Source organism: Stegastes partitus, unplaced genomic scaffold (assembly GCF_000690725.1).
Source record: "Stegastes partitus isolate 25-593 unplaced genomic scaffold, Stegastes_partitus-1.0.2 Scaffold1739, whole genome shotgun sequence".
Taxonomy (NCBI): Eukaryota; Metazoa; Chordata; class Actinopteri; family Pomacentridae; genus Stegastes; species Stegastes partitus.
This window is the reverse complement of record NW_007579470.1, coordinates 9,827-31,517: the sequence shown is the minus strand read 5'-3', so window position 1 is coordinate 31,517 and position 21,691 is coordinate 9,827. Positions and strand designations below refer to the sequence as shown.

The following is a 21,691-nucleotide window of genomic DNA, read 5'->3' as shown; positions in this document are numbered from 1 at the left end:
TCTATTATGTGTTTCCTTAACGAATCGGCAAAATGTTCCACGTGAGGCCTCTAAGAGCTGGACGACATTTTTTGGAATGTTGGTTTGAGAATGTTGCTCCTGTGTCATCATAGAAAATAATCTATAAGAATTTCCTCTGAATGTTTCCATTAAAACACTATATTAACTCTATAGGAACATTACTGGAAATATTTTTTTTCTTTAAATTTTCTACACACATATGATTAAAGCATTTTTTAAAGTATTACAGCTTCTGTATAGATGGTCTGCACTTTTATCCAAAGCATTTTACATTGTGTTTCTCATTCACCCATTCACACACACATTCATACACCAACAGAGCTGCCATGCAAGGTGCTGCCTGCCATTGGGAGCAACTTCAGGTTCAGTGTCTTGCCCAAGGACGCTTCGACTGTGGAGGGGCAGGGGATCAAACCACTCCATAATGTTATCCAATGTTGAGGGAACGCTCCCTGCCAGCTATGACACTATAGACACCAGTAAAGATGTGGTCTACTGTGGCTAAAACGGTTGCATTGCTTCATTTCTGTTGCATCAAATCGTGTGCAGCTACAATTTATAACAGCTTCAATAACATCACTGACTCGTCGTTATGTTGCTATAATTTACAATTTTAAAGGCAAGGAAGTAAAAATGTTAAGTTTTGATTGAGTTTTACAGATTTGACTTTGGCCTGCTGATCGGAACACAGAGACTTATTACATTTCAAAATTCTTCCAAATGTCTCCGATCATTGAGCTTAAGATTGTTCATTTTGGCCCTCTAGCCGAGGAGCTGTCACTAATCGAATCTGGGGAGTGTTTTTTCAGGTGTAAGCTTTAAAAAAAATACACGAGGTCTTAACGAGGTTTTCCAGGGCACTAAGAGCAGGAGCTGTTTACAGTAACGTAACTGTACCTTTTCAAAAGTTCTCATTTTCAGAACCATTCGCTCGCTCATTCTTAAAAAGCTCACAAGATACATGTGGGAAGGTGGACAGATGTTGGGCATGTCAAGCCTCAAAAAAGCATTGAGTTTGGGTTTTACAGAGCCTTCCACCGTCCTTACCTTCTCCTCCTCCCCTCTGGCCTCCGTCTGGGTTGTAGCCGGTCTGCGTGACTCGAGGTCGGCCTCCGTTGACCTGAGTGTCGGTCGTCCCCTGGGGCCCGTTGTGGCAGTCTTCCCCTGAGTAACCGTGGCAACACTTCCACTCCATTTCCGTCACCATCTTGTAGGCGACCTTATACCTCGGCCTCCTGTATGTCCGGTAGCTGAGAGTAAAAACAGGAAATTTGGGAAGTGTCAGATTTTCATTTGTTCTGACCTGATAAGACCTGGTTTTCAGGAATTAAACACTGAAGCTTGACTTGGTGACTTGGTGAATTGACTCTATGGACGGCAATGTTGGTCTCTCAGTTGGTCAACCCATCCCTTTGGTTCAGACTGGCAAATCCTTCTGTAGTGATTGTTCCCTCAACTTTTCCTCTGGTGCTATCATCTTATTGTATTCCTTTACAATATACATGGCATTTGCACCAATTTAGCGGTAATCTGTCCACGATGTCCACATGCAGGCTTCAGAAGTAACAGAAACAGAGTCTTCAAGCATGAAAGTTGCACATATTTGCATACAAAACCCAACAGGTAATATCATTAGTTAGGCTACTCGTAATTATAAATGATTCCTGACATGGAGACAGGATTTATCAGGATCTAAATGACACGTTTCTTTACACAGGTTCATAGTTTATAAGCTACAGTTAAAATATCTTTTAAGTGTCCTCCAGTTGAAACCTGAGCTTCACCACGCACGTTGAGATCTTGTTTTACTGTTAGCAAAGGTCAGATCAGTCAGAAATATATATTTTTTTGTCATGTCGAGTGTTTTACTGCAGATGTATTTCCATTTTACAGTAGAACGTGACCTCTGTGATCATTTAAGTATCGTTAAGGTAACTTAATATTAATGAAAACATACTTAAGGGCATTATAGGTTGCCGTATTGGAAACATAATAAACAAGCTAATAAAAAAAAAAATGTTCTCAGCTACCCAGTCAGCAGATTTGAGCTGATTACAGGATTTTTTATTATTAAAACACACCGTAGCATCTCTTCTACAGGCTTCTTCAAAGGTTCAGCTCACCCTAATTACTATTAAATAAAATTACTATTAGATGATGATTATTATATGATGCATCTTCTCAGAATTTCACTCCAACTAGTAGCTGATTGTTGGCATTTTGAACAATGATGCACTGAATGGCCTTTACTTAAGTAAAAGCCATCTTACTGATGGCTTTTATTATTCTTATTCTACTACTCAAATATACAATAATTGTGGGCCCACCAGAACCAAAGCACCCCTTCTCTATACTTCATTTTGTACTGTATTTATAATCTTACACTTGTATTCGATTAGCACCTTTTCATGTAATGGTCCTGGCTCCATCACATGCCTGTCTATCTATTTGTTTTCTCTTATTTAGTACTGAGGCTTTCCAAATATAACAACGTAATTAAGTTACATGACTTTGATGTTGTTATACTTGGATTAGATATGCTGCATGCTCAACTAAAGTAATGAACATGGCAGGAAATATACCAGCACTCTGTCATTTTCAGTCTGTGAGCCTGCTGGCATTAACATCTACCTAGAATGCAGCTAGCTGTGCCCAAGGTCAGCTTCACAGAGCTACCAGCAAGACTGGAGCTACTTCATCTTGTTGATTTATGTCTTTGAACTCCAGTTGACTTGTTTCATATAAGTGACATTATGAGATTTAAAATTTGCGCTGTGACCCTGATAACCGAGCGAATGAACCCAGCACTGAACACAGGGTCACTAGAGGTCAGGAAACGTCGACAAATCATCTTCTGATGATAGATTGGATTATGAGTGCTTTGTAAACTTTAAATGTTATTTCTGTCCCATTTTCCGAAAGAAATCCGCCGCACTTAGTCAGTGCTAAATCTGGATTTCTTGTTCACAGATGAGTCATCAGAAAAAAAAGTACGTCTGTTGTACTTGGAACGCTTCGCTGCAGATTTATCCTGAATGTGTCATTCAGCTCTGCGACCGAAGAGACTCTCTGTTACAGTAACAAAGCAATAAATAGAGCAGAGTTGGCCCAATAAAGGTTTAAAGCGGCGTCACAGGCATGTTAACAAGCTCTGACTGTGAGTGTTCAGCAGGTTTCTCCTCCTTTACGCCAATCCACAAACATCACTGTAGGTATCGCAGAGCCTTTTCTGTGCCATAAAAAAGACTTCATCTTCCAGCTCGCTGCTCCGAGAGCGTGAGAAAAAGAGGTTCTCTCAGAGGAAAAACAAGAGCAGGGGCTCGGAGAAGTGGAGGCAGAGCCGGGCAAAGTTAGAGGAAGACAGTGTAAGAAGAAGAAGAAGAGATTGTTTTTACAGGGCAGGAGACGAGACTGTGGTGCCTGGAAACCCCTGTTGGCTTCATTCTTAGCATAGCCCAGGTTTAGGCCGAGGCCCCTGGCAGGCAGGAGGATCAAGCAGCCAGGCCACGGTCAGCGTGAAGACTTCAAAAGAGGAAAAACATCAGTGACGCGTGATTAATGTTTTCTTGCATGCGCAACATTCACATTTGGAAAAATCATTCAGGCAGCTCCATCTATAATAAATTTGCTCCTATATTTCAGTATTGGATATTCTCAAGTCTGCACCAGAGAGGCTGGAGCTCCACCGCAGCAGAGCGTGAGACTTTAACGCCAGCACTTTATCACTGAGATTAACCAGCCACAACTACAGAGCTGTAATCAGGCCTGCAGTGATGCTCGGGACACAAGCAGACACCTTCCTGAGCAGACTGTTGAACCTCAGGGGAGAGAAAATTAAAAAGGGCTGATGAAAGAGGCAGAAATGAGGGATGAATTGAGGGTACAAACTTCTGCAGATGTGAGGTCAGGATTGAATACAGATTTGGATTCCAGACGGTGAATTAGTGGAGATGAGGAATAAATACTCACGCCACTCGAGGACACTGTCCCCAGGTGCAGCGCTGGTAGTCTGGTTTGATGTACGTCTCCACGCCATCCTCCATCACACAGCTCACAGTGCGAGTCACCACGTAGGCACACCAGTTCCTAGGAAATCACACAACCAGGGAAAGGAGGAAACAAAAGATTGTCATAAGTTAATTTCAAGTTTAAATAGTTTGTCACTGACACAAATATATACTGCAAAAAAAGAAAAATTAAAACTGTAATTTTACAATTTACAATTTCTACAATTTAATTTAGCAGACGCTTTTATCCAAAGCGATGTACATCTGAGAGCAGATACAACACAAGCAAGGATCTAGTCAGGAGAAAACAATCTAGCTAAGTAGAACAGCATTTTTCCTTTTCATTTTGCAGATTTTTTCCACGTATTTTTGAAATATACACACACAAAAAGTACAAAAACAAACTGTGAATTTGCATGTCTTGTGTAAAATAACTTTAAAAATAAGTAAAGTTATGTGTAAAAACTCATATCTATCACGATTCCTTTAATAGTGGTGGTAAATTCATTAATTTCATAGGTGAACATACTTTTTTGATGCTAAAATCTGTGAAATATTCGAGATTTTTTATGTAGATTTACATGTAAAGACTGATATTATCCTCTTTATTTTCTTAAGTAGTTTATTATTGTCATTTTAATAGTAACTTGTCTTTAATAATGGTAGCAAATTCAGTAATTTTACAGGTGGAGATACTTTTTTAGCTTTAGAAATCTGTCAAAAATACAAGATTTTTTTAATGCAAATCTACATGTGAAAACTAATGAACAGTTTTTGAAAGTTTTCCATTTATTTCTTTATTTTAACATTATATTACATATTAAAACCAGACTAATTACAGCACTTTTCTGCTGTATTAAACTTGAATATTTGTATGATAACACTAGTCGATCATATTCACAGGAAACGTGTTTTTTAAGCATGTAAATATCCTCAATTAAAGCCAAAAATATGCAGAACATAAAACTAAGGCTTGGAACACTATTTAAATGAAGGAGAATTACTATTTTTTGTTATTTTCTTAGTATTTTACATTAGTTCTTGATGCCCCATCTGCCACAATATTACTATATTTTGATGTTTTTTTGTTGTTGTTTTTTTAAACAGTGCAGCCCTCTAACTCAGTCTAAACTGTGGTTCTGTTCTTTGTTTCTCTGCAAAAAATAGGAAAGATCTGCAGAAATAACAATCAAACATATGGTGACTTGTTGATAGTGAGGCTCCACTGTGGGTTTCAAGATCAATATCTCAAACCCCGGAGTCGATTATTATTCTGTACAACACTCCAGAGAAATCAGTGCAAATGTCAGATCTGTTCAGGATAACTGCAGGATCTCAACAATGGCTGCCATTGTACTGCTCCTCGAACTCCACGCCAACTGACCCACACACACACACACACACACACACACACACACACACACACACACACACACACGCACACACACAAGCACACAAATCATAGTGGTGTTTTTACTGCATATCTCAAAGGCTGAATTAATGCCACAGAAAGTCAATATATGATAATAACTTTTATCGCTTCTCGGATGGATGTAATTTCATGTTAATCTCCGGAAATTTGAGATTTGTGTGTTAAAACACTGATTTGCATTTTAAGCACAAGTCTGCAGCCACTCTGATGCACATAAGAGTTACTTCTCTCTGCAAATAGTCCGTATTTCACTGATAGGATTGATAGCAGATAAAATTCTCTGTTGTCGTTCTGTACAAAAATGCTTTTTTCCCTCTAAAATAAATAGAAAATGAAGTTCAGCTGAGCATGAACTGGAACAAAGCAAAATAGCAAACATACACTAGCACCTTATCTGTTTCTAATACGTCAGCCATAACAACTTGATGCTTAACTTAACTTTATTGTCCCCTGAGGGAAATTTGCTCTGCAGGCAGGCAGGCAAGAAGCACGAAAACACAGAAAACACAATCACAGTAGATCACATCCGGACACCACACGAAGCACGCAACAGCAGAGAAAACAAATGCAAAACAACTGTCATCCTCCAAAATCTGAGTTCAGTGCAGCAATGGCTTGTGTTATGAAGGAGTTTTTCATCCTGTGGGATCGAGCCTTTGGCAGTCTAAATATCTTGCCAGAGGGAGCTCAAACTCAGTATGGAGGGGATGACTGGGACACTGAATGATATCCTGAGCCTTAGCGTGCACCCTCCTGCAAAAGATTGTAGGCAGATCAGGTCGTACAACACCACTGACTTTACTGGCAACTTTAACCATGTGTCCTAACCTTTTTTTTTTATCTCCTAATGAGAGGCTGCCAAACCAGGAGATGATGGCAGATGATACCTACCAATGCATCCAGCAGACACAAGATTTCCCAGTGGAATAATTTTTCTTTGAACATGACACATGTATCAATATATTTACTGACTTTTTTAGTTTTGTAGATTCTCCATCTTAATTATGTTTATGCAGAACAGCCTAAAGCTCTTAAGTTTGACTCATTCTTGTCCTTTGGGGCTCTTATTTTGTTTTATTGTACCTCCAGCTGGTCTTGTTTCAGTCATTCATTTGTTTTAAATGCTCCAATAGCTCCTAATGGTTTAATTATGTTTGCTCGTTTTGCCTTGTAGTATTTTTTATTGTCATTCATGAGTTTGTGTGTGTTTGTGTTCTTACATCTTTTATTTTCTTACTCAGCTGTATTATAAATGAGGCCTCCATGCATCAAAGCTTAAACAAAGTGAATTAGCCAGTTGTTCACTTTGGCTATGGAAACAACGTTGAGCAAAACGTCCGATCCGGGGGGCAAATTCTGTTTTTACTTAAGTTCAAACTCAGAAACAACCATTAAACATTAGTAATGTACAAAAGTTTTTTGGTCTTTTTTTGGAGAGCTGCAGAGAGCTTATGCCGGTCACCTCGAGCTGTTTACATGCTGTTTTGTGTGCAAAGTTAGCACACAGAGCTACTGCAGCACATGAATCGGAAATATTCCAGGTTAAAATGAACCTGAATTATTCTTTAATGTGTAACTCAGAAACAAAACACTGATTTAGAGTTGGCTGTGTAGAGCTACTTAGTTGCACTTTTAGCATAACAATAGATCAACTGCTTGTTTTTTAGTTAATAGTATTATTATCAGTAGTAGTAGTAGTATCTTACTATTATTAATATTAACTCTTCATCTAATTTCGATCTAACCCTGGATAATTCGATGTTGTAAACCCGGTAATAATCTATTGTTTTGGGGTTTTTTTTGCTTCTTTTACATATCCTGCAAACACAAAGTGACATTTACATTCATTTGGAGTCATATTTATTGTCAGCTGGTGAATATAGGTCAAATATTCTCCCACATTAGTTACTTTTTTCTGTATTTACATGGATTTGAGGTGAATTTTTGCCTCTTAAAGCTTCAAATTTTACAGGGTCGCCCTTTGTTGCTGGGTATTATACAGCCTTTTCACTGTGAGCAGCTTCTCAGGTCATAGTTTTGCTAATAAAAAATAACATTGATCCTAGCAGCTTTCAGGTTAATTCAGGTTTAATCCTGATGTAATCCTGAATTAAACTCAGACTCTAAAGTTACCCGTGTGTAGCTGAAGGCTGTCAAACATTGTAAACATCGCAAAAACGTCTCTATAAACATGCTTTTAAAGTCAAAGTCAAAGGGACAGTTTTACAACAACCCCCCACACACTCCCACAGTCTGAAAGCTCCTCCGTCTGTCCTGACCTCCCTGGACCCTCACATATCTCTGCTGATAACTGCACATAGATTTAAGACACAGACGTCCTTCAGTCGGTTTCTATCATCATTTTCACATTACCCAGAATCCTCGTCCGCTGCTATTTCCCTGCTGGTTATTATGGCCAATTAGTGTCACTCCCAGCTTCGTCTGAGAGCAGCTATGAAGGGTTTACGGATAAAAGTTGGAGCGTACAAGGAGTTCCTTCATGCTGGACAGTCAATCAGCGGCTCTCGTCTTCATGTCTGTCAATCTGTCTCTTTCTTGTTTTCTGTCTTCGTGTCTCTTGCTTTACATCCTCCTTTTCACATCTTTTCATCTCTCTCTTCCTATCTCACGCATCTTTTCCTCACACCTGCGTCTCTCCACATTTACAATCTGCTTCTCATCGCTTGTCCTTTCTTTCTTTTTTTCCCCCACCTCTGTCTCCCCCACCGGCACCATGACTCCCCCCTTCATTCCTGAGCTTGTCTCGCTGACACGAAGAGTTTATCGTGGTTTGATCCTCCCTGAACCTCCTCCTGACCTGCCGCTACTGTACGTGGGAAAGTGAACGCCACTAATTAGCTGCAGCGCATATTTATCCCAACGTACACAAGCAGCATTTATGGAGGGCTGGTACGTTTAATTACATACATGCTAAAAACACAAACATACACACATATGCATATAGACGCAAACACTGTTTGCTTGGATGTCAGAAATTTCTGTCGTCACTCCAATACATTAGAGACTCGTGGAATTTAGTTGGCTGCTTGCAAGAAAAATGAATTATTAGAGGAAGTACTGTTTGTTTATCAAAATGTTTATGTTGTGTGATGTGTTTAAAATGGTCTGACATAATAAACCAGATTTAGTTTTGCACAAAAATACCAGCTGCCAGTCCTCTATAATGGTTGAGCTACATGCTTGAGGTTATATAACGGACAAAAATATATAGAAAATAATGAAAATGATTTTAAAAGTATATATAAAAACAAGACTTTTCTACTATTTGGCTGAATTAACCCTTTAAAATAGCTTTGCAGTGTGCAATTTTAAGGCACTATTTCCATTTCATGCTCTTTTCCACTTGTGTCCTTAACTTTACTTAACATTTTAGAGGGAAATATTTCACTTCTTACCTCAGAACATGTATTTGATGGTTGTAGTTACTAATTACTTTGCAGATTAACAGATTTTTCAGCATGTCTTATCATGCATTGTTGTATGTTTAGAGAAATGAAAATTAAAATAGTTCAAATTAGCTCCACCAAAATGCTGTTTACATAATTAGACAATATGGTAAATATCTTCAACGTAACTATAATTTATGAATATAGCATTTGTAATTTAGTATTTTTACAATATTTTTAATCTAGCACAGGTCCACGATACCTGTTCTAGCATCGGTATAGTCTCATACAATGAGTCAATTAGACGGATATCATGAATTTAATATGATAAATAAATGTTTAAATTGGCAGAATTCTTCTCTTTTGTCATCAAGTCAGTATTTGAATATGTAATAAGAGAATTAACAGAATAAAACAAGTGATTCTTGACATACTCCTGACCCTGACACTGCAGCTGTGTGGCCTTGACCTTGCAGGCCAGTGCTGTGTGATAGTTCTCAAATAAGACAAAGTATCATCAGAGTCCCAGATTCATGGGAAACACACAGATGTATGCAGTGCAGAAACTTTTCATGGTGTAAATTCGGCTTATTTGGTGCACCGAAAAGCCACAACATTAAAACTGCCTAATATTACGTTAGCCTAACTTTCTGCTGCCACACCAGCTGGAGCATGAACACAGGACTCAGAAGATGCCCTGTGGTGTTTGAGGTATTGCCAGTAGATGCTTTGGGTCCTGTGGGTTGTGGCCTCTGTGGATTGGGCTTGCTTTGGTGCGTGGATGCTTTGATCAGAGTGGTATCTGGTGTGTTTGGGGGCCAGGTTGACACCTTGGGCTCTTTGTGGTGCTCTCTAAGCCACTTCTGAGCAGTTTTTGGGGTGTGGGGGGAGCGTTGTCCTGCTGGGGGACACTAATGTTGTGTCAATGCCATGTGGGGGTGTGTTTGGTTTGCAGCAATGTTTAGGTAGGAGATACGTACCAAAGTAACACACACATGACTGCCAGGATCGAAGGTTTCCCAACAGAACTGTAACGAGATGACTAATGCTATTATCGTCACCTGTCAGTGGTTTTAATGTTGTGGCTGTTTATCACAGCACATCATGTTGCCGTGAGGTGGTTTTAAGTTTTGGAGGGATTCAACGAACATATGCAAATGTCATTTGGCTGAAATAATCCAACGCTCATTCGTCCAAACAGTCGCTCCCTCCCTGCATCTCCACAGATTTGCGGTTCATCACAGCGATCCATGTGATTCGTTCCTTCAGCTATGTCATTGACTTGTATTACATTCTGCTGCGCCGTCCTGTGGTTTGTAATATTGTGTTTAATGTGTTCATCAGAACTTTACAGCGATGATTATTCACTGCGAAACTCCTGCCATCCTTCATCAGAAGATGGGCTGCCGTCATTGCTTCCAAACAGAGCTCCTCTCGCCTCTTGTGCTTCCAGACTCTTGCGGTTCGTTATTGCATTACGCTGTGCGAGGGTTTGCTGGGTTATCGTGTTCTGCTCTCGGTTGGTTTTGCAGCGTATTCTGGACGTCTTTCGAGAAATTGGAATCTAACATCTTCATCAGGGAACATGTTCAACCAGGCAGTGGCCATAAATCCTAACAGCTTGGTTTTTTTCCAGCCTGCGGTTCCACTGTGTTGTTTTTGTCACAGTGATTCAGTGGGACAGTGCTGCCAATCTATTATCTTGACTTACCGACTCCCGGTGTCGCAGACAGCAGATAAACCGAAGAGCTGGCAGCGTTCAAACCCTATCTTGTCTGATGGAGAACAGGCGCTGTGTCTCGGATAAATAAAACTCTTGTTTTTCACTACTGAGCAGACACAGATGTGTACATGTACATACATAACTACCTTCCAAACACTTACTGTACACACACACACACACACACACACACACAGCCCTCCCTTTGGCTTCATTTTCCATCTTTCCATGATGGGATTTTTACTCCAGTGAAATACATGAGAGAGCTCTTTATATTTGAGGATGACTAAGTGTGAGTGTACAGCTGAAGAAGTGTGTGTTGGTGCTTAAAGGCGTATGCCCTTTATAAAAAAAAAAAAAAACGAGGATTTGTTTAGGTTTGTCCCTGCATGGGTGACACCTTCTAAACATTGCAGGGTCCAAACTCATTGGCCTTTTTTCTTCCTGCTCTCTAATCAGCATCAAGTTAAGCATTCCAAACAGTAATCCAATAAAGTCCCATTAATCCAAATGGCTGCAGAGAAGCCGCTCAGATGAAAGTCCACTAACTAGACTCGGCATTTTTCCATGAGTGTAAAATACAATTAGAAGCACACGTGCTTCTCATTCACACACACACATACACAAAGCCATGCATTTACAAGAGACTCACACACGGCACATGCAAATACAAACACAACAAAACTGAATCCAACCTCCTCGCTTCTGCATCTAAACATAAAACCGCATACATCCCAGTTCACATCGTAACAGGGTGTTTAATGAGGAAGTACAATGAAGAGCATGCACATGTGGGTGTGTTTCAATGGGAGCCAATCTCCCTGTTTCCTTTATGATATCAGCGCCGCAGGAAAACATTGCGAATATACAGAACAGTTCCTGCACAGATCACTGCATGTTTATAGCTACAATATCCAGAAAGTTTGTGAGAAAGCAACAGATAAAGGCAGAAATGTCAGACTAGAGAACAATGCTTTCCTAACATTTGAACTTGGTGTTTAAGCTCTAAAAACCTCACAAACTTGTGTTGTGCAACCAAACACTGCTAAAACCTACAGATTATATTAGATTTATGTGAAACTCTCAATATGTAGGCTGAATTCTTGCATGCTTTCCTTAGAAAAGCTAGAGGAAGCTGTGACATGAAGCCCTTTAGAAGGAAACGCAGATTTGGCTACCTGATCGCATAGGTTTCATTCTTCGGCAAAACCAAAAAATGGTTCCAGAAACCTTATAATTGCCGTGTTTTTCAGCACCATATTTCAGGTTTTTACGAGTGGAAAGATTTCAAGAATGTGAGCAGCTCTGGCTGGAGTAGCTCTTCACATTGTGTTAGTCTGTCAGTGCCGCTTAGTGTCACATTCAAATATACTTGGAACCTTTAACTGACATTTCGCAAAGTCCAGGGTAGTTCGATACACCTATAAAATGTTCTGTAAATGTTAGAAAACGATGCCATGAGTCTTTAGCCAAATGGTCAGTCTCAGGGAATCAGTGTCAAACTTATCAATACAATTCTTAGCTGCGTACATCAACTGTAAACAATGGTTTTGGGGAATTTTTAGTTTAATTGACACCATCAGCTTTTACAGCAGCCCTCTTGTTTTTGGCTCCAAAAAAGCAATGCACTGCTGTATATATGTATATCACAGTGCACTGATATATCACTGACTGTTACTAACAATTTTTGCATCCAACAGATATTGCAACATCAGCATTTACATGTGTTATTGTGTTTGTGTCCATTGAAAAATGTAAGTCTAACATTCCTTTTCTTTAGCTGCTAAAATCCCCACTTTTTAACCAGCTGTTGCTAAATTTGTCTATCGTGCACACTTTTTAGAGCTTCCTGCTATGTCAGGAAAACAAAACTGAACCAAATCAGTAAAGCCACGGGCCATAAAACCGAAACAATGAGCTGAAAGGTGGTAAAATGCCCAATAGAGCAGAGAGGGATGAAGTCAGGTGATAATTTTGTGAGTCTGCCTCCAAAATGTTCTCGTCTCACATTGCACACAGTCATGCAGTCCACTTTTAACACAAAAGTATTGATTAAAGCAGCAGTGGGTCCTGCAGTAATAAGATAAACACGCTGTTAGTGTGCCTAAATCCAAAAAAATCAGCTGTTCAGAGTTCATCACTATGAGAAACCTCCCCAGTACACACAGTCATGCCAGTAGTTTCTACTGTAAAATTATTCAATATAGCAGCCTTAAGGTGGAAGAAATGCAAAAACTGTAAGTTGAAGGGTTCTATAACTGGGTGTAAAAGATGAAATGTGAATACAAGTAAACAAATCGCAACAAAACCTGCAACTTAAAGCTCTACTCCCCATTTCTGCCATAAAGGAATGGCTAACATGCATGTTAATTAACAGCCACACCCTTCGTTTGTCTTCAGTAGACAGAAACATGCAAACTATGTCTTTATTACTTCTCTGCCAGGCACCGAGCGGCAAAACTTCCATTGTGCACGTCTTATTTTTATTTACAGAGCCATAACTCAGCGTGAGTGGAACTCCTGCACCTGCCTGAGCATGGCTTTATTCTCCAATAAATTTCACCTCCTTATAAAACAGCAGACAGACACTTCACAGCGCAAGCAGGAAGTCGCGGTCGGACATCTTTAACCCACACATACCAGCGACGTTTATTTCATCTCTGCATGAGCCCTGCAGAGAGGAATTGTGGGTAAAACTGGAATATTCGGCGACAAAAGTGACATAGAGAGTAAGTGGGAGGAATGAGGGAGTAGAAAAAAAGGGGGCGCTGAGGTTTAAGACTTTAACAAAGAAATCACTTATGCACCTATTGTCCAGGGATCTTTCATTTAGCTTCAAGGGGAAGGTTTCGACAGCGGCCTGAATGAGTGGATGGAAAGAGGCGTGTCTCGCCGTTTGAACTGTGACCCCGGAGGTCAAGCACCCCTACGATGTCCTTGTAAAGATACACCCCTGTACACACAACCGAAAAGGCCCACAGACGACAACATACACACTCGAGTGCGCTCGCTCATCATGCCTGAGCGGTCACAGTGCGACAGACAAACATACAGAAAAAGCACATGCACACAAATTCTTCCAGGCTCTTGTGTTAAAAATGCAGTTTTACTCGCGCACACACACACACACACTCATTCGTTTTCCCTTTGGACGTGATCCAACATCAAGGGACAAGCGCCACTGTGTAAACTTCTCTCTGATTGTTTAGCCCGACGGTCACGAAGATATACGGAGAATGTGCACGATACCGCCATATTTGCTTTAGTATTATTGCTCAGATATGTCAGCGGTCTGAGGTCTGCTGGGGTGGCGTTCTTTTTTTTTTTCTCTTTTTTTGTGGTTCACTTGAACTTTAGCCATTTATGGAGGTATGTGTGTTTGAAACAGAAGCCTTAAAAATCACAGCTGCCCAAAATAGTCCACATTATCAGCCAGGTAAAACTTCTTCTTGTGTCATTGATTTTTTTAGCTTTTCAGTTTCAGTTGCGTGCCGGAATGCAACACAAGCCTCTATAATGGTCTGTAGGTTTATGTAGACAACGTAAAGAAGGCTTTCTCAGTGCTATGCGTGCTGGAAACTATGGTAATTAGGTTACAATGACTGTGTCTGTTAAGAATCCCTTTTCCCACATTTGCATTACCATATGTAAGGAGATTTTGTTACTGACCTAATTAACAGAACGCATAAAAACACACAGATAAAGTGAATTTGGATGCTTTCCAAGCTTTGGTCAAGAAGAGGACAATCCTGTTACAGTCTAATTGCCTGGCTACACGTTTCGGCATGGCTTAACTATGGAACCACTATGTAAAAGTGCATTGTGGGAAATATGTAGTTCCTCTAAAAGGTGCCTCTTAAGACTCAGATGCTAAGAAACAAGAATAGGAGGCTTCAGTCACGCTTAGCGACTGAACTCTTGACCCTTACAGTGAGAGGATCTGGTGGCTTTGTTATTTTATGGAGGGCATTTTTCAGGCATTGTTTGGGTCCACTTGTCCCCTCAGAATGGAAAGGTCACTGCAAATCAATACAAAGTTGTTCTGAGTGATCACATGTATCCTAACATTTCTATCTTGATGACCAAGATCACAATGCCCCCATCAATAGGACACAATAGGTCACCGAATAATTTGATGGAAATTATGTAAATCAAATGCTACGACCTTCTCAGTCACCAGATCTCAACCCATCTGAACACCTTTAGGAGGTTGTCACTGACATGTTAGCATCGCTCTCCAAATGAAGGAATATTAATCAGAGGAATGTTGTTCATCCATCCAGAGGGTTCCAGAGACTTGGAGAACCAATGCTGAGTAACACATGGTAGCACATGGTGGCCCTGAGCCCTACAAAGAAGCACTGTGCTGGTTTTTCCTTTAATTTGTCACCTGTCGCCTCTTGTTTATGTGTTAAATGTGTACATCCTACTGCTGCTTAAACAATTGGCCCCCTAGGGATGAATAAAGTTGATCGACTGATTGATAATACGGCTGTACATTGGCGCAACTTCAGCTAAATGCTTATTTTCTCACAATGGAAATACTAACATGTCGAGGCTAAACATCTATCATATTTAGCGTGGTCATTATGCTTTAGCACGTTAGCAACGTTTGCTATTTAGCCCTAAGCACTTTGTCAGAAATCTAAGGACTGAACAATTTAAAAATTGCATCAGATGTTGGTGATTTATGAGAAATTCAATGATTTCACCCCAAGAGAAAAACAAATATTTGTTTAATGTTCATGGATATCTTTATAGTCTCACTAGGGGACATTAGTTCTGCAGTGAGAGTTTGCAATAAGCTGTTTTCCAGGAACTTTGGGGCGGCCAAAACCACTGCATGTGCTCTGACCGTAAGAACCATCATAGTAGAACCTCTTTCTAGACTGTTTTCTTGGGAAAGAAAGGACCTACTCAGAACTTGTTACTTCTGAGTAGTCCTGAAAAACTACTTTTTAGGACGTGATGTGATTGGTTAAACTTGGAGAGGACGACAAGCGACATGTTTTTCCATCTTCTCACTGTCCTCAAGGAGCACCAGTCTTCTCCTTTCTAATATCAAATACATAAAAGTTGCCATATGGGCTAATATAACAAACCCCTGATGTTCTAGTTCCTACATGATCATAGTTAAGAAACACAGAATCAGCATTGAGGTCGAAGCTGTTGAACCATAACACTTGAAAGGCTAAAAGGGCCAATTATGAGGCCATTCCTGTAAATGTTTGTACCACCTCGTGCCAGCGTATGTTAAGAGAATTTTAAAAAAGGACGATAATAAACAAACCAATGCAGAAAATGGAAATCCATCCCAAATGCAGATGTGCACAAAGGCAGAACAAAGATGAAACCAGAGGGCTAATTTCCATTCAGCATATCAATAGCACTATGAATGAAAGAAACATGGAGTCTTTCCGTCCTCAAACAGGTGCCTTAAACTAGCTATGTATGGTGTGGGTGGTTCCAGTCCAATATAGAGACTTTCTCTAGTGAAAATCATAGCAGTCTGTCCCATGGATGTTGACAGATTTCACTCAAAACCACAGGATTCAACCGCATGGTGGTCCTACAGGGAAAAATCTATCCAGGATGTTAAGATATTCCAGTCTGGATCAGCTGGCTGATGTTACCGTCCACAGAGCCAAGAAATGGAGCTGGTATCAGCATCAGTGCGCTACAGTGCAGACAGATCGAATCCAGTCACAGCCATTGTTTATTTTCTAACTGTATTTGAAGCAGTTTGTTGAACAAAAATGTTCTTTTCGCTTATTTTTTGTGCCTGATTTGATGGATAGCAGGGATGAATTACAAGCTCATATCTAGCAGTTTTAAAGATGATAGCTTCTGCATGTTTGTCACTGACCAGCATAACGTTTTTACGGCAAAAACAGAAGGGCTGCAACCACAGTCTGCCTCTGCTGCACTGGAGCCACTGGGGGTTGATTAAGTTGTTCGGATGCAATTATTAAAAGAAGCTAAATTACAACCAGTTGTTGCCTGTCCGTGCCTAAATGACCAAACTCCATTCACAAATGTAATTCCTGTCTGTGAGCTGCTGCTTCTACATTTCCCCAAATTCCTTTTGACAAGTGAGGAGGCACGAACTTTGAGCCACCGCTCCTGTATGTTGGCAGAAAGAGCAGCATCAGTGGAAACAGACGGTGAGAGAAAGAAAGCGAGAGGAGTCGAGTGTCTTGTGGCTCAGTTGCACCCTGAGGTAACTTCTGGTCATAAAACCGGTATCTCCATGTTTGATTTATTTTTCCCTGTGATCCGTAAATTCTGCTGCAGAACAAAGAAAGCCTTGTCATTTCATTATAAACGATGCAGAACAAATCTTAGTGTTTACGACTGACAATTCAGTTAGCCACGAGAGCAACAAAAATACGCAAGTAAACAACAACTCGCGTAAACAAGTTTTTGTTCTTTGCAGCTGCTGTTACACAACTTCCACACTGACATTTTCAGTGTTCTCCTCAAGTTAAGTAGCTTCTGTAACCAAACCACTTGTATTTGTTGTCTAAAGGACGAGCTTATTGTGTGGTATTCCGAATATTTATCGGGGATGCAGCTATTGATTATTGTAGTTAATCGAGCGTTATACTGGATATTCCAATGTATAATCAAGTAATCGGATAAGAGCAACAGAAAATATACAAAAGAGAAAATAGGACAAGTCCTTTAAAATGGACAAATATTTGATTTCCTTTAAGAAATAATAAAAAATGGTTGGCTATGTCACATAGTTCCATATCTAAACCGAGTCCTACGCAGAGATCAGACAAGACAGCAGCTCTTTGGCAAAAGTTGGAGGAGATGAAGAAGCATATTTTGACAGGAAGAATGACTGGCTGCCAAAATATCCTCCACAGTTTCTTAAGAGGACATCCGATGGAATCCGGCAGGGATTTTAAAAAAAAAGAGTCACCACCTGTGAGAAAATACCTGATGTTAACGGTTAGCTGGTTAGACAGCAAGTTGAGGAAAGACAGAATATGAAAATATAGAGTCTTCTTCTTGCAGCTCCTCCTGGATGGACAGGCAGTAACATTGTACTTTTGTAGATGACTAGTTTTACAACACTTTTGCAGCATGATTTGAAGCCAAACTTTGGACACGCTCTGTGGTTTTCTCTGGTCCGTCTCTACTCTTCACCTCTTGCTATTCTCTTTCTACATTTTGTAATCCACACCAACACAGCAAAGCTGTCTATAGTCTAAATAGATAAAACAGAGCTGATTTTTAGTAACCAAGCTTCCTCAAGTTTCTCAAGTGATAGATTCTCTGAGTTGTTTCGGCCAAAGTATTCATGCAATTCAAACAATGCAGACATTCACATAAAGTGCATGGACAAGAGAAGTGAGGTGACCATCTCATTCCAAAACAACTGCCAATTGTTAGACAGCATCACTTTATGCTGATGTATTACGATTTCCTTGAGATCTGGAGCTCCAATTACTGAATACAAGCTCAATGCATTAGTCTACCTTTATGAGCCCTGTATGGAGCAGCACAGTGCAAATTCAAAGTGTAGGAGAAGATATAAGGGCACTTTGACAAGTTATTCATCATCATGGGGTGTAACTCCCCTTTGTGGGGCAAAACTGTAAACGATAAAGCCTTATATCATTGTCCACAAAAACTCAAATGTTTAGAGCAATCAAAGAAAGAAGGAGAGGAAATATTCAAGCTGCTGCTGCTGCTCCAGGACAATGCGTCCATCTACACAGCTCAGATGGCAGAAGCAGCCAAATGTGGCTTTGAACTGTTGCTCCATGAACCTTGGTCACCCGACCTGCACCGTCTGACTTCTATCTGTTTCCTAAACTGAAATCTCACTTGTGTGGTTGCCATTTTCAGAGGTTTAAGATGTGACCTTCTTGAACATCAGTGGATCAAATAATTTTAGTTGAAGGAGACTTTGTCTAAAAATAATGCAAGAACAATCTTTCTTGTGACATTTTTTGGTGAGGACCAAGAACTTTTTAAAGTACCCTCATTAGTATGATAAAGTGAATCCTCTTGTGTATCTGCTTCTTCCTACCAACCAGTGGTGATCTAATTCCTTGTCCATCAAGCTATTAATGAGCCAAAACAGGTCAACCATCCACCTGGCCTCAAACCTTCTGCTTCTTCCGTCTTTGCCCGTCGCTGTCTGCAGCTTTGACGTGCAGCTGACACTTTGGCAAGAGATGTGTCAAACAGCTCTGGTTCCTCCTGATCCCATCATAAGACGCCTGCTGGATGTCTACGCTTCATTCAATAGCCTCTGCCACTGTTGGAATACTTCACACATGTGTCAAAACAGATCAATTGAGTTCAAACAGATGTCAGAGGGGCAAACCACATTGCCACGGGCCAGTGCATTCTTCTCCCTGAGAGTGTGTCGCAGGCCAGCCATGCTGACTCCCTCACAGCCTGCAGAGTTCAGCAGGGGGAAGGCTTTTAAGAACCCAGGCCCCTCTTCTTCCCCTGTCAGTCTGCCTTTTCTCTCGTCGTGTCGCTCCGCCCTGCCTTTTCTCACTCTTTCATCCTCTCCTGTCACGCCTGCTCTCACTTCACATATTCTGTTTCTCTTTAACTGCTTTCTCTTGTCCTGCAAAGTTTTTTTTACTCCAACTTTTTCTCACTTATCCCACTTTTCGCAATCAGACTCATCTGTTTCCTCTCTTCATCTATCCCTCTCTAGACTTCTTATGTCTCGCTTTCCATTTCATCAATCAAAATCTTTCTTCCCGTGTCCCCCTCTGTCTGTCTGCCTGCCTCCTACGTTCCTTCATTCACAGTAGCCAACAGTTCCAGCTTCATCACACACCAGCAGAGAGACCATATCTCATCAGTCAGGCAGCCGCACCAGCAGCAGCAGCAGCAGGCTGCACTCTGATGTGGAGAGAAACCTGATAGAAGCTCATATTGCAGGAGCTCCACTCCCAGAAGCTTGGCCTGCCTTCCACACATACACACACTAAGTGCAAACACATGCAGGCATCCAGGCAGACCTGCACCACATGTGAGCGATCTGTCATTCATTCACTCTGTGACACACATGCACGCAACATTATTAGTCATCCAAACTGACGAAAAATTTCCTTTTACAAGCACACAAACAAGCAGCCAGTAGAGGTGAGGGGGTCCTCCACTCGCAGACCCCTCGGGCAGAAGATCAATTACATGCTAGTAACACACTGTGGAGCTGCAACAGCGCAATAAAAACATACATGCTTTGGCTCACTGACAATATTAACAGCTTTATGTGCGTGGACCTCGGCAGCGATCACTGATTTACAAGTGACTATTAATCAGCAGTCACTAAAGATCTAAATAATTTCCTTCCAGCCCTATAAAAGAGAGAAAGATGGTGGTAGCATGTGGAACAACTGTAGGGTCATGGGCAGCCTTTGGATCACTCAACATGAAAATTAGTGTAAAAATGGCACTTTTTTTCTTTCTTTAGGATTAATGGTGTTTAAAATCCAGCATCCCTGCAACTTGTCACTCCCCACAGAGCCCATTCAACTCTACTTGACTGTAAGATGCTCGAAGGCAGGATGATAAATTCCCCTCCAGCAGGGCTGACACTGGAGGCGCTGGTAGAGATTCTGGGCCTCCCGAAAACTTTTCACTTGAGGCTCTGGAACAGTAAATATCGGTAATCCCTATAAGCCCTGTCCGGCTCTGGGCCCCCTTGAATCATCACACCCCCACTCACCCACCCACCCATCACTCCCCATGCAGGGCCCCCACTGAGTAAGAGACCTAATCACCAAAGAGACATTTCCTGTGAAAATGAAAATTCAGTCTATGAGTACTTTTAAAAAAACCTTTCATCTATTTTGACATTATGAACTCTGAAACAAACATGTGTAGTGTCACAGTCCCAAATGAGAAGCTGCCATGGGAAGATTTTATTGTAATTTTCAATTCTACTTTACCAGAAAAACGTTAGAAAAACTGAAAATAGCTCCAACATAATTCCCTAAAATAAAAAATGCCATCCTGACAGTGTATTTTCTGTCAAACTATGTGTTCAAAAAGCACAAAACACTCAAATTATATATAGAGAGAAAATGCAACAAAAATTTGATCAGCAATTATTGACCGATCAATTGATTTTTAATGTCATGTTTTGCCAAGGAGACCCACTGGAACCTCCATGAGAGGGACCTCGAACCTTACTTTGAGAACCACAAAACAGCAGCAGTTTACTATATAAACCTCGTTATCATTTAACTTAAGACAAACATTTTTCTGATAGAGGTTTTGAATCGGATCTTATAATGTCTATCTATTACAAAAACAGCCTTTGCGAGATTTACGCACGACTTTTACGCACGGCTAATTCCCTTCAAATCGACCTCACCTGTGTCTGCTCGCCGCTCTCTGACCCGTCTGAATAGTAGTGGACTCCGCGTATCCAAGACCCGAACATAGCCGGGGTAACACGAAGGCAAGCAGGTAAAATAAAGTCTCCATCATGAAATCCAACGTGGGTTAGAAACGCATGAATGTCATTTGGGTCCAAAGTTTCGTTTCTCCGGCTCGTTTGTTTACGTTCAGTGGCGCGCTGTCGGTGAATGAAGGTGAACAGCCATGACTTCACAGGATGAAAAAGTCCCGCAGAGTCCAGTCAAGTGCATTTCAGACGGTCAAACTGCGCCGTTTCTGGAGACTGACTGCTGCTGAGGAGCGGAGCAACGAGCAAGAAAGTTTCCTGTCAGAGCTCCAAGAGCCGTCATGCCAACTCAGGGTCTCTCTCTCTCTCTCTGTCTCTCTCTCTCCTACACCTCTCTTTCTCTCTCTGTCCCTCCCTCCCACTCTATTTTTTTCTCTGTGTCGCTTTAAGACTCAATACATTAAACTGAAACGAGTTCATTGGCACTGTAATCATTTTTTTTTTTACATTGAAATAAGATTTAAGAAATCCAACTTTCAAGTAAAAAGGTGACAAACAGGTGGAGGTTTTCATGGTAAACTCTATATACACTCATATACACACACATATAAATAGGTGTAATACCTTAATTAGTACTTTTATTTTAGCCAAAACAATGCGAATAATAAAATTGAAATCCTATTTGTAAATCAGTGATGGTTGGTAATG

The 21,691-nt window shown here is 40.7% G+C and overlaps 1 protein-coding gene across 1 annotated transcript in view; it reads right to left on the bottom strand.

Annotated features, from left to right (window-relative positions):
• The window catches only part of emilin1a (elastin microfibril interfacer 1a), a 33,944-nt gene extending 12,635 nt beyond the window's left edge, over window positions 1-21,309 (bottom strand). Inside the window, exons 1-3 of the mRNA XM_008301964.1 lie at window positions 20,951-21,309; window positions 3,991-4,107; window positions 1,069-1,271 (exon numbers count right to left, since the gene is read on the bottom strand). Of these exons, the coding sequence (XP_008300186.1) occupies window positions 1,069-1,271; window positions 3,991-4,107; window positions 20,951-21,066 (436 nt within the window). The 5' untranslated portion in view covers window positions 21,067-21,309. The remainder of the gene's footprint in view (window positions 1-1,068; window positions 1,272-3,990; window positions 4,108-20,950) is intronic.
• Between the last annotated feature and the right edge of the window lie 382 nt (window positions 21,310-21,691).